At 34.9% G+C, this 13933-nt stretch overlaps 1 protein-coding gene across 16 annotated transcripts in view; it reads left to right on the forward strand.

Moving 5' to 3' along the window:
- Positions 1-13933, forward strand: part of Mef2c (myocyte enhancer factor 2C) — a 163535-nt gene that overhangs the window by 127222 nt on the left and 22380 nt on the right. For all 16 annotated transcript variants that reach the window (XM_074077110.1, XM_074077111.1, XM_074077108.1 and 13 more), the window contains 2 exons: positions 3568-3754; positions 5772-5819. In XM_074077110.1, the coding sequence (XP_073933211.1) occupies positions 3568-3754; positions 5772-5819 (235 nt within the window). The remainder of the gene's footprint in view (positions 1-3567; positions 3755-5771; positions 5820-13933) is intronic.

A 13933-nucleotide genomic window follows, 5' to 3' on the forward strand; every position in this document is an offset into this window, starting at 1 on the left:
TACTCATAAGTAGTAACAGTGAATACAAATTAGAACATTTATGACCAAAAGATTGCTTTAAAATACGGGCTTTTAGTAAATACGGAAGAACGAAGTTTCTAAGGTTTATTTTTTCCAAAGACCTCAGTTACCTCTATGTAGATTCTCACCCACATTCCATGAGAACCTATTGAGTTTATTATTTATAATAATCCAATTTCTGACTGCAATATTTTATTTCTCCCCAAAAACTTTTACTATATTGCACAGTGATTTTATATCAAAAGCAATAGACTCCGTCAGTTCTTAGATGACCTTGGACCACTTAACAAATCTCACCAATTTGAAGAAAGGAAGAATTATATCTGCAATGAAAGGATGTTGAAGGGATTAAATCACAGCATCCATGTAAATTATACAGCCTAGTGCCTGTTTAATAACTAATATGTAGCACATGATAAGCTTATATTTTTGTACTAGTATAGTATATTCTTTAAAATTCTCCTTTAGAAGAAAATACTTGACTCATATAATAAAATGTAGATCAGGCTACATTTATATCAAGAGAACGTGAGTGCTTTGATGAAAAGGTACATTGTTTGACCAACACCACAATTAATTTTCTAAGAAAGGGGAAAAAAATTGGGAGATGATAAGGGAGCAAGAGCATTAAATAAGAGTAGTCAGGGAGCACTTGCTTGAGAAGGCAAGGTTGGAGCAAAGATTTGGAGGAGCTGATGGAGTTAACCATGGTAATGAGTTAAGAATGAGAAAGGGAGGGACAGGCTGACCAGAGATGAGCTAATAGAGATGGGTAAAAGCTGAAACTTGAGGAGCTCCTAGGCCATTGGAAGAAGTTGGGCTTTTATTCAGAGTAAGACTGAAGTGTTCATAGAGTTCTGAGCAGAGGAGTGCCTCTATCAGACTTGTGCTCTTAAAAAATCAGACTGATTGCTGGGTTGAAAATAAAAAGGAAGGAAGACAAGGATAGAAACAGGTAAATCTGTTAGGACATAACTGCTGAGATGCAGACAGAAGATGATGGTGCTCGACCCAGGGTATCAGCTAGTCATGTGACGCTAAAAGATAGCAAATTTCCAAAATGCTCCCACTCTTGTAGAGTATCACAATTCTAGGTCTTGAGAGTTGATGTTATAACCTAATGTCGCAGTGGGCAATGGGAAGCAAACTCAAAAGGGTAATTGAAAAGCTCACTGAAAGGGCTGGGCACAGATGGTTAAGAGTTAAGGAAGCCTGAGAGTAGTGAAGTACCTTAGGGCTTGCAGTGTGATAGCAACTATCACCTCCAAACCTAAGGAGCCAGGGAAGGGAGACATCACCTGAGTACAGCAAGATCTGTGTCAGTAAAGGACAGCAACCCACAGGCATGGCTTCATGAGAGGAAAGCAGCCTCAGCAACATAGCTGTGACACAGCAAAGATGCTGTTACTGCAGCTCAGGCTCTGACCTCTCTTCTCCACTCTTGGTGCTACTCACGGTGCTTCTTCCCGTGGCGAGTCCGAAGCCTGCAGTCGGGAATCTGGGTGAAGCACCTGGAGGGTCAGATCCTGAGTACAGAGCACAGGGAAGAAGACGGAGAGTGACTTGAGAGGCCAGTGGAGCATGCCTAGCAAAATCACTTTTATTTTTTTTCCTTAGATTAGAGTCATTCTTGCGTGGACTATATTTATATATTTTATGGGTTTTTTTGTTAGTTCTGGGGTTTGAACTTTGCTAGGCAGATGTTCTACCATTTGAGTTATGCCCATAGCCTGTTTTCATTAGTGATTTTTCTTAGAGGGTCTTAATTTTGTGACTGGGGCCAGCCTCAGACCATGATCCTCCAACATAGCTAGGATTACAGACATGTGCCATCATGTCTGGCTAGGGGGCAAGGGGCAGGGGGCAGGAAATCTTGCTAACTTTGCCCATGCTGGCCTCAAATTGTGATCCTCCCAATCTTTACCTCCTGAGAAGCTAGGATTACAGGCATTCACCATTCCCAGTTTCTGTGACCTTTTAATGAAGAGACACAAAATTTTACTCACTCTCTATGCATTTATTTTACAGCATACACTGATATTTATATATTCATGTTTTGATGTCTTATCAAACATTTATATTTCACCAAGTCACAAATTTATCCAAAAATTGTTTCCTGTTACTTTGTTTACAACACATAAATGACCTAAAAAAGAATGTGTATATTAATATATCACTTGAACATCTTTTATTTCTCTTGAAAACATTGAAGAATCAGTCATCTAAGAGAAAAAGTTATGAGACATTTACTCTAATCAATATTGACATTTCCAGAACACGGAAGAGAAGAAAAATAGGAAATGAATAACACGGGAACATAAACATAAACAGAGAACACTATTATAATCATCACAACATAAACACATAGAAGTACTGCAGAGAGTGATGTGTGATGCAGGCCAGCCAATCAGCCTTCCAGATAGTTGGTGTCCACTTTAGAGGAAAAAAATGGTAAAAATAAAGCAAACACAACAAAAAAATCAGCTGAGCCCCAGGTTATGCATGCATTTGAATTTGCACAATGACTTACTGAGAACCCTGAGGGCTTGTACAAATCCTGTGTGTGCGTGTGTGCATATATATATATATGCACACATAAACAATTTTAAATTAAAATGTTATATACTCTGATATCATAGTCCTCTGATGGTATGTTCAAATAGTATTTTCACTTGAAATGCTGAAAAAGAAAAAAATGAAGGAGTGTTTATAACTGTGATTAGTGCAAGCAGAAACATAAACATAGTTTTACTTAAATTGCCAAAATAATACCAAAAAATCAATAATTGGGTCCTGAATTATTCTAATTAGACATCCACACAGCTTCAGTTCACTAAATATTTGCCAACTCTCTCATTTGAGATATAGATATTGCCGTGTGTCAGTGGCAGTGCATATATACCAAAATATGAAGCGTAACAGATTTTCTGAGCTATCATTTTAAAATTGGAGTTGCTGAATGATACACGCTCTGTTGAAACCTGTATCTTAAAATGCCTATTATCTTTAGAGTTATTTTTTAAAAAGACAGACTTTTAAAAATAATAATTGAACTATATGTGCTATTCACATGCCTGGAGATGATTTTATATCATTAAACTTCTGCATAAATATGCTTCAGTAAGCAATTAAATCAAGGCTCTGGTTTGCATTTTAATCCTCCTTTTTCTCTGAGAAGTCATCACAATCTTGTACCTTTGATCTTAGAGTCATTTCTGGCATGAGATTCAGATATCACAAATGAACAATTATTACTTAATAGAATGGAATTCAAAGACAATGGAGTTTAATGAAATGGGGCTTTGTTTTAAATAAATGTGAAACCTTTTCTAACAGTTGCAAAGAAAGAATTCTGTGCACATTAAAGAAATCAATTTATGATTGAACATCTTGAGAGCTCTTCTTACTGGTCTTCTACACACCACACAGTGTGCAATTTGGGACTTTTCTTGGAAAAGTAAATGCTTTTGTACTTGAAACCTCTGTCACTATTCTTTTCTCATCTGTATTTTTTGGGGGGTTACTCTTTTTTTTCTCTTTCTACAGGCTGTTCCTCCTCCCAACTTTGAGATGCCAGTCTCCATCCCAGTGTCTAGCCACAACAGTTTGGTATACAGTAACCCTGTCAGCTCACTGGGAAACCCCAACCTTTTGCCTCTGGCCCACCCTTCTCTGCAGAGGAATAGTATGTCTCCTGGTGTAACACATCGACCTCCAAGTGCAGGTAACACAGGTATGTTCTCAAAAGGATGTAACTGTTAACAAGTCATTAGAAGGGAACCACTTTGGCAAAAACCAAGGCTATTTTATCTACAGGAGATATTTTTGTTTTCCCATTTCCATGCCTTCACTGCTTAACATCCACTTCCTGCTAGGTCTTCTATATCATAAAGCCTAAGTCCTTTAGCATATCTTTCAAAATATTTCATAATCTGCAATTTGTCTTTTCAGGCTGACACTTACTTTCCCCATTGGCTATATTTAAACACACACTTTCTCAAACAAGACATCAAACATCCTGTCGATACACTTCTGTTCCTGATCCCCCCAAGGCCTAAAATGCCATTTCCCCTCTTCCTCCAACCAACATGACACTGATTCATAAAGCCTTCCCCTGTTCTCTCTAACAGCATCTGTTCCATTTAGTTACCTATTATTCTGATTAGTTTTTATTTATTTGTACAATAACTTAACCCAGAAAGGATTTACAGTGGAAAGGAAACATGATAGGATAGCATGATTTCTAAGAAGTGTGGAATAAAAACAAAGCTGAGTCAGAAATGAAGTGAAGATCACACATGAACCCTTATGCACTTGCCACAAACCTGTCTCCACATTTCTAAGAGTTCCTTGCTGTTCTTCAACTTACAATGTCCTAGAAAAATGAAATTACTCAAGAAAAAGTCCAGCCATTCCTATACTCAAATCAAGCTAAGTATATTATGATGTACCTCAATGAATGTGTACCTGTTTCTCCAGATTTAAGGAATTTTGAAGGGATTGTTGATTTGCCAACCTCACAGTGGGAATTCAATCATTATGTACTGAATATAACAAACCATTTCTTCATATTTCCAGAAGCAGCATAAAAAATAATTGTATTTCTAAATCACATGTAGAAACCATCATATATTTACATTGTATTTTTAAGAAAACACTCCAGAGGAAATTTTTAATGTGTCTTAGGTACATTTAACTATACTAAAAGCAGCTTATTCATGGAAGAATTTTCCCTCTACAAGACACTTTATAAATCTTGAGTCTGGGAAATGTGTTAAGGCCTTAATTATGTCATCCTCTGTATCTTTTAATGTTTGAATTTTTTCATATAAATTTATAATAACCATCTATATTCTTCTTAAATCATATTCATATACACTTGAATTTCCCACTTGATAAATTGATGCTCATTTATTTTTTTAAATTTGATACTTTATTTCCAAAATAGTATTTGATGGGAAGTAATAAACATTTTTGTAAAATGAACATTTTCTTCTAATTCCAAAACCTGAACCAAAGAGTAACAACAAAGTATCACTCAGAAGTAATTAGAAAATCTAGACGATATTTTTAGTATTTTTGACTGTCTTGTTCCTTAAAAACTAAAAGTAATTATTGTAGTCAATATCTCATTGAAAGAGCCCCCCACTCATAAGTAAATATCGTCAAATTTTAATGTATTTTCTTAAATTTGACAATGAATAAGTGTATGTTTCTAGATTTGTTGCAGTGAGAACTTATTTATTGTGTCAGTAAGTAAAATTCAAGTACAGAATGCAGGTAGATTTATAAATTCAAAATTCTGGACAATTAGCATTGCACAAAATTAATGCTATAAATGTTTAGAAAGGTCTATACATCAAATATGTGGTTATCTGAGCATATAGTAGACCTAAGGTTGTTTGGGTTTGTTTGTTTGTTTACTTTTTACTTTATTTGAAGCATCTGCCTAGGAAAGACCTGGACTTAGAAGTAATAAAAATGGAGAGACAGTTCAAAGACTGAATTTTTAAAATGTAATCTTTCCTAGGAAAAAAAAAAGACTCTGGAAAATGTCAGTGATTTAATGTATTTTTAACATTTGAGCACAGCATGTCACAGTAAAACAAATGTCAGCCATCTAACTTAGGTTGTACTTTATACGTTTATGACTCTGGGAAGAGGACAAATACTAAGTTGCTTAAAGGTAAAATGTTTTGTTCCGTGGGCCTTTAGCCTTTCTCCTTCTGATCTTACTCTTTAATCCACAGGTGGTCTGATGGGTGGAGACCTCACATCCGGTGCAGGCACCAGTGCAGGTAAGCACAGACCTCTGTACTGCAGCCTTGTCATTGTCCAGAGTTCTAGGAGGTGATTTCCAGAAAGTAAGCCTTTTGAACAAAATAAGTTAAGAGGTCTGTGAGAGGCATGGAAAATGGCCCAAGAATTTCTAAAGCTCTTTTTGAAGCAAGAGTATGTAGTTAAATAGTAACTTAGAAGAAAACTATTAACTGGGGCCTTCCTTAATAAAACTTCAACTGGTCAGCAGAGAATTGAAGGCTCTGATCAAATCAACTCAACCCAGAAACTATTCCTAGACATAAGAGTACCTTTAGCAGCCAAACTTTGTGTGTTCTCTGTTAATCATTTCACATTAAATGTGAATCATTTTCTACCCAAAGAAGTACTGATGTCCTATACATTTCTTTAGGAGAGTACATAAAGAAAAAGAGGGGGTAAAATTATAACCATTCAACTATACTGGTAATAAAACCATATTTGTCATTAAAATGAGTTCTCAGAAAACATCAATATAATATACCTCCCCCTCAAAAAAAAAGATCCTTAAACACATTTCATCTCTGGTGAATGTCTTATACAAGGGCAAAGTGTCTAATAGTTACATTTCTCCAAGTTTCCATATTAATTCTTAATATTGCACTTATTAAGATACTGATGTCATTTCCAATGCAGACAAGATGGCACAATACTTTCAAATGACAACTGCAGTTCAATATTGGCATAACATGTAGCCATGGCAATTTCTGCAGCTGGAACATGATACACATTTAAAATAGTAGGAGGCAGCACGAAAGACACAAGGTCATGTTTGAAATGTCAAAAAAATTCAAGTTGATTGAAATATCCATGGACAGACTAATTAAAATATTTTTCAAGGTCAAATATAATAGCCTGCTATTTACAAGAAAGAAGATAAGGAAAATTTGTATGCAAAAACATTTTTATAAATAAATCTGTTTGGGGGTAATGTTTCTCACTTCTGTATGTTGGTTCTTCATTACTTGAGTGAGTGATGAAGAAAAAGTATCAGAATTACACAGTGAATTAACAAACAGGATAAATAATGCTAGCCTCCTATTTTATATATTTTTTGAAAATTAAGTAGAATCAAATTAGTGAGTAAACTCATTGATATGTTTTGCTAGGTACTAACTGAAGTACTTATTTTTTCCCTCAAAAAATACTTTGTGGTTTGTAGCCTTAAAATCAGAGAACCAGATTAAATCCAGACCAGTATTTCCTAGATTCAAGTCTCTGTGGTTAGAGACGATGGTGAGGACTAATAATTGGGTAATCACAAAGACCAAAACATAATATAAGAAAAATAGCTTAGATGTTACAAGGTTTTAGCTAATATCCCACTGCACCAGTTTGCTTACTATTATAGCAACAGTTAACTGTGGAAATGAAAGTTTTTAAAAGTTGTAAAAAAGCATGTGGAAGGAAACATGGGTTACTCAACTTTGATGAAAGTGCTCTCTTGTAACTGTTTAATAACTAGAATGCTTTAGAATCCTATAGTGAAAATAAAAAGTGTTTGATTATTCAGTTCTGCTAGCATTGTCAGTTCCCTGATAGCCTACTAAGTTTAATGGTCCTCTAGGGATAGACAAGACACTCAGTCCTTTAAGTGTAAAAGTTTGCCACATACAGGCTATAGCATCATTATAGTAACAAAACAAAATGTTGACAAATACATACTCCTACCTCAGATCTCTGCTAGAGGAATAAGACTTCAAATTGATGACAATAACCTGATTGCATCTTATAGCCATGAGTGTATAGTCTTCATAGTTTCTCTACAGTTGAGTAAAATTCACTTACTCACTCTTTAAAAATAGAGAAAGATTCCTTTTCTAACTCTGGTTCCAAGGAACACCTTTACAGATGCCATTTAGTCTTGAACTTAGCTGCATGTCCTGCCCATAAGCTCAGCCATCTTTCCCTTCTTTCTCACGCCAGCCAGTATCATATGTCGAAGCTGAATATATCTGTGCTGATGTCAGAGAATCATATAACACCAGGGAGAAACAAGGCCAGCCAGAATGTCTCTGCATTTCAAAAAAGAAAGCTAAAGCAAAATGATCAAAAAATACCTTCCAAATTCTGAATATTGTCATTTAAATTCAGTTTCCCAAGTAGGGTTAGAAACAGTAAGGCCAAGTGACAAAACTCTGCAATCAAATACTTTTTAACCTTTGTACTTTCTTTTTTCCAAAATCAAGTCATCTCAACTTGTAAAAAGGGGATAGTCTCGTGAAAAAAGGAAGTAAATTTAGTATCTGTTGTGTGCCTAAGAAATACCAAAGACCAAAAAGGTAAACATTCTCTTTGTAGCTTAGCTTGATCATAAAGTATAGCATGCAGTCCCTGAGCAATCCTTCTGCCTCATCCCACTGTCCAGAGAGTCACCTGTCCTACCAACTCTGCCTGTAAGATATTTCCTATGTCTATCCCTCTGTCCATTCCCATCCCAATGCTCTGTTTGAGGTTCATAGCACTGTCCCAGGGCTGCAGTAGCTTCCCAGCTCTTTTGGAATTGACCATGAGCCTTGTGTCTCTGGACCATCCCTAATTCCAGTCTTACATTCTTTTCTGCTGCTGCCATCAAGAGCCCTGCAGTCCTGACCTACTAACAGCTAACATTTAAATTGCTCATAGAATACAGTTTACAAAAAGGAACTTATTCATCCTCATAGCAGTCCTATAAAGTTGATACTCCCAAGTCCATAGATGGATAGATGAACTGAGGTAGGGGAAGGTTAAGTAATTGCCGAACCTGGAACCCATGCAGTCTGGCTCCTCTCTGCTGCTGTTATTCTGTGCTGCTATTTTCTGGTGTCAGTGCCTTTGCCCTTACCTATCCATTCCTAGCACTTCTTTTCCTCTCTTCCTTTGTGCTACTGAGTACTGTTTGTCATTGCTCAGAAATCAGTTAAAAGGATTCAAGAAATCTTCCTTGACTCTTCTGGAGGTTCAGCACCTCTCTGTGCTCCTGACATTGCATATCTTTATCCTAAACACAATGTCTGGGCACATCTCTCCTAGAAAAGTCCGCTCTCTCAGCTCAATTTATAAAAGTTAGCATACAGCAGACACTCAGTAAATGTTTGTTAGCTGATCATCTAAACATAAAGTTTCAATAAGTGGGGAGGATAAAGGAGAATGATGGAGGGGTGAATTCAACTATTATATATTTGATCTACTGTGTTAGAACTTTTATAAATACCACAGTGTATCCCCAGCAAATAAAATTTAAAAAGATTATAAACCACTTCAGGGAAGAGATAACCTTTAAAACAAAAGTTTTTCAATGATTTATATAAAGTAAGGAGAACATTTCGGAGAAATTATGTAATTTTTAATACAAAAAGATGCATCATTGATCTGTAATTTCCAAAATAATGTATTTTTCTGATACTTTGTATAATGACTGTCTCTTAACTATTTGATTAAATGGCCCATTGGCCAATACAACAAGGTATAACTAAATTCACTAACAACAACAACAAAAAACCCTTACATAACAATAAATGAAATGTGGATTGGTATCTCAGACCATCACAAATTATCTCTTAGAACAGTGAACCTCTTCCTTTATTATTACTTAAATTGAAATAATTTCAAAGATGATAGTAAGTGATAATAAAGAAGTAATGAAATGGGGTTGTGCTCTTGGAATAAGGCGTACGTACAGTGAATCATTATAATACATTAGTAACAGTGACATTTCTAGGTTTTGGTTGACAGATACTCATCCACTACTTAATCCTTTCATCTCAACAACCGAAATAAGCCACTGCTTTTAAAATTACATTTTGTCATATCTCTGTATGTTAAAGCTTTTAACATGCTAATCTCAGTGGTTATTGAAGATTGTAAGATTAAGTTCAGTTGAGTTTTTGTGATCATTAGGTTTCTTTTTTTTTTTAATTATTTAAAAAAAATTTTTAAGCCCTCCCTTAGGGAGGATCATTAGGTTTAATGGAAATAACCATTAGCACAGCAATGCCTTGTGTTGGATTTTGCACTATCCTATTAATACCCTCTGATTTCACTTTGGTAATATAGTTACCTTTTTTGAATAGAAAGTACCAGTGTGCACAAGTACTTACCATTCATGATAAAGATTTTTAAACGAGAATAGAGAGAATAAGAAAGAGAGAGAGAGAAGAAAAGCCTTTAGGAATCACTTTGAAAATTTAACAGAATTTTATAATCTACATAGCTATTTGACAATAAGGCAAAGAAGATTTATGTATATTGGTTAATAATTTTAATTGGCATTTATTGTAAATTAGATATAATTTTATATAAAAGGAAACTAACAGCTGTTTCTTCATTTTGATTGTTAATTGTTTACTATTTTATGCATTTGGTTGTCAAGCATTGTCACTTCTGGAATGCTTAATTTATGTTAGCTAAATAAATGGAGACTTGACGGTGGCAGTGCACTCCATGAATAAATACAAAAGGCAAATAAGGAGACCTGGCTTTCAGATTCTGGGAAGACTTTGTCTAGCAAGATCTTCACTCGTGACTTAGTACCTTTGAACTTAGTGCTCACATTGAGGATAAGATACAAATGTCTGTATAATCTGTTTACAAGCAATGTCTTATGATCATATAATCATAAAACTTTACTTACATGATTTTTTATGATCCATCTAGCATTAAAAAGAAACATTTAACATACTACAATGTAGAACTAAATAGGAAGAGGAATGATTACACAATGCTTAATTTTTCTGTACTTGTACCATTGTTTTACAGGTATCCTTATTTTGAGAAATCTCATCAAAAACTTCTGGGTTGACTTTCTTATCAGTCAAAAGTCTTCTCTACATTTCTCACCCAAAGATTTGAAATATTGATGAAATGGCAAAAAAATTCAGTCTAAAAAGACTGACTTTAATAAGTCTGCATTTATTTGCCTAATAAAGCGCAAATTCAGATTGCAACAATTCAGAAAAAGAGAAGAATACCATTCAATTTCTCTCAAATAAAAAACTAAATATTAGTTTAAAGATATAATTTTATATTACTTTTTAAAATATTATTAAGCTGCAACAGAAAAAAAAGCAAGGCTAATAGTTGGGTTCTGTTATGATAGTATTATTCTGTTAGTTTGCTTGTTCTGAAACAAACTCTAAATTCATTCTCAGTTTTACCTTGGGAGTTCTCCTAAACCATGAATAAAGATCCAGCAGCATTGCTGTACTGTTACTATTATCTGTGAAATTAGGTAACAATGACATTTTAACCCAAAGCAAGGTTGTCAAGATTTATTAAAGAAAAAAATACTTAGTTCTCTGACTGGATATCTATAGCATGTGATTACCTAGCCACTGTCAGGAAAATCAGAGTCCACTTCCATCTAAATAAGACCTGCAGATTACAGATAAAGTAATAACTTGACACTTCTCTAGAGAATGGTGCCAATGTGGGAAAGGCAGGTCAAAAAGAAGGCAATGAAAAATGGTACCAGTATATCTCAGGATGCTGTAAAATCTGCATTCAACTCCTTGGGCTTGATTTACTTCTAAATAAGAGGGGAAAAAATTACAAGTTACAATTTCCTGAGAGTTTGTAAACAGATTTTAGAGCCATTTGTTTATCATAATTTCAGGCTTCCCAAGCTATGTATCTTTTATGTGCTTTTTCATTTAAGATGGGGGGTCTCAGTAGAAACTCATGTATCCAGGTGAGCCTCCCACCTCATCCTCCTAAACAGCTGTAACTACAGTGTGTAACATTATGCCCAGCTTCCAAACTATACTTTTTTATCACCTACCCATCAATTATATTCAGTAAAGCAATGTGAAAATTAACCTCTGCATTCATATCCCATGGATTTACTGTAAAAGTGAGACTGCTAATAAAACTGGTCATCTTTAATACTAAATTCAAGCAGTTAATTCCCCCCCCAAAACAATAGTTTTACTCAAAATGTGTGTTTTTTTCTTGTAGCAACCTTTTATTTTCCTGGTACACTACTGAGTTCTCTCTTTCCTATTTTTGGGATCACCATAAGATTTTATTTGGAGATAACACAAAAATATAAGCATTTTTTTGGTATCGTGAAATCATGCAGAAGTAGATGGTAGATGCTGAAGGAGGGATGTGGTTAAAAAGCCCCTCTTCTGGAAATCAATTTTATACCTACAAGGGACTTTCTCACTGGAGGCTTTAAGGCTGTCAGCCAACAGTATAATTTGCTGTTTTTAGGTAAACTTTTACCAATCACTTAAATTTTGCAGTTAGACTTGCCTAGTGTACTTCGGTTAAGTTTCAGTTCAATTAGTATAAAATCATGATACAATCTCCTACTTGAAACATGATTAGCTACTTTAAACTAAAGAAAAATAGCTCCATTACACCAAAACCTGGAGCAATGGTTTAAATTTTTCATCTACAGATGGATCTACAGGTTGCTAAATATTCACGGGGTTTATTTTTGTTGCTCCATTTCAACGGTTTTAACTAAACTCAGTATTTTAACTTGTTTACTAGATACTAGGCCCTTCCTTCACAATTTCTTGACCACTTCCAGTGATGATAAATAACTGATTATGTTCTATTTGAAGTATGAAGAGGAAAATCCCTACTTGTACTAATATAAGTTATTATAGTAGTAAAAATCAAATCTAACTCTATGGCCAATTTACATATTCCAACATGATAATGTTAATTTACATAATAATCATGAAAAAGGAATCTTAGCACTAATATTAAGCAATGTAGTGAAAACTATAAAGTCATGGATCAAAATTATTGCTCAGGCCTTAATTTGGGAAAATATTCAATTGGCAGATATTCAGAATGATAAAATAACCAAAGGCATTGTTGCCCTTACAAAGTCTGTAGAATCTCATTTTGTAGGATTGTTGTAGAATTGCATGAGATATGCTGGTGTGGTGGTGCACACTTAGAATTCCAGCATTTAGAAAGAGGCTAAGGCAGAGGATCGAGAGTTTGAGACCAGCTTATAGTATGTGGCAAGACTGTTTCAGAAAACAACAACAAAAGCAAATTGCATAAGATAATCAATGCAAAAGATCTAACACAGTTTTTGCCCCAGAATAAGTGCTTGTTAATACATATTAGCTAGTGTTAGTATTATAATTACTGGTATTCTTGATTTTCTAACCAAAAGGTGTAACTAATGCAGTTCCAGAAATACTTATTAAATGTACAGTGAACAGACTCCTAGCACAGTAGGTTTCACAAAGATGTGCAGTGTGGTCTCCGTGCTCAATGGTGGGAGGGAAGTGCAAGGATATTAATAAATCTGAGGCAGAATGCCAGAGCAGCACAGTGCAGTGCAACACATTTCACTTTGAACATTATGAACTTCTGATGTGTTTGAAGCAGTTGTGTAAATGTTAAAACCACAAGTAATTATTCTTTCTCTTCTGTCACGTTCTCTCTAATTTATACTGTCTCAATATTTTTGTTTATAAAAATGACTGAAAGAATGAGCGATTGTGTCAATAATGAAGACACCCCCTCATTTTAGCAAAGAGACAGCCCCAAAATCGCAAGAAGTGAACAATTAAATGAGTCATAAATCTATCATTCATTGTTAGGTGGAATTTTTAAGATAGTAAGGTTCAATATCATTTTAAAGTGCAATTAAAAACTATCCTTTTAGTAAATTGGTACCCATAGCAAAAGGGTATTTGGAGACCTCTGTGCACTGGATTCATCAGATTGTCCATTTCTTCCTTATTTACAAATGGAGATTTTTTTTTCAGAGAAGGAGGAATAAACAGAGGCATACTAAGTCTCAGACAGCTAGCTTTGTAATGATGCAGTGGAAGCCTGCGTTTTGGATTCATATCAGAGCTCTCCCACTTGCTGACGGTGATCTTGGTCTTATCACAGAAGCCCCTTAAGCTTCAGTTTCCTCATTTATCAAAAATTGAGGTGATAATTCCTGACTTGAATGACTATAAGGACAAACGAGAAGATAGTTTGCTAACACAAACCTGCATTATGACATGGATTGTCAATCTTTGGAAAACCAACTTAGTATAAATAAAACTTCTTTGCTTCTACCTCCTAATCCAAAGCTTATAGTATGCACTGTACGTTCAAAGTTCAATATGTAGTAGGTAAGTAGACCGTT

Source organism: Castor canadensis, chromosome 6, assembly GCF_047511655.1.
Source record: "Castor canadensis chromosome 6, mCasCan1.hap1v2, whole genome shotgun sequence".
In the NCBI taxonomy this organism is placed as follows: domain Eukaryota; kingdom Metazoa; phylum Chordata; class Mammalia; order Rodentia; family Castoridae; genus Castor; species Castor canadensis.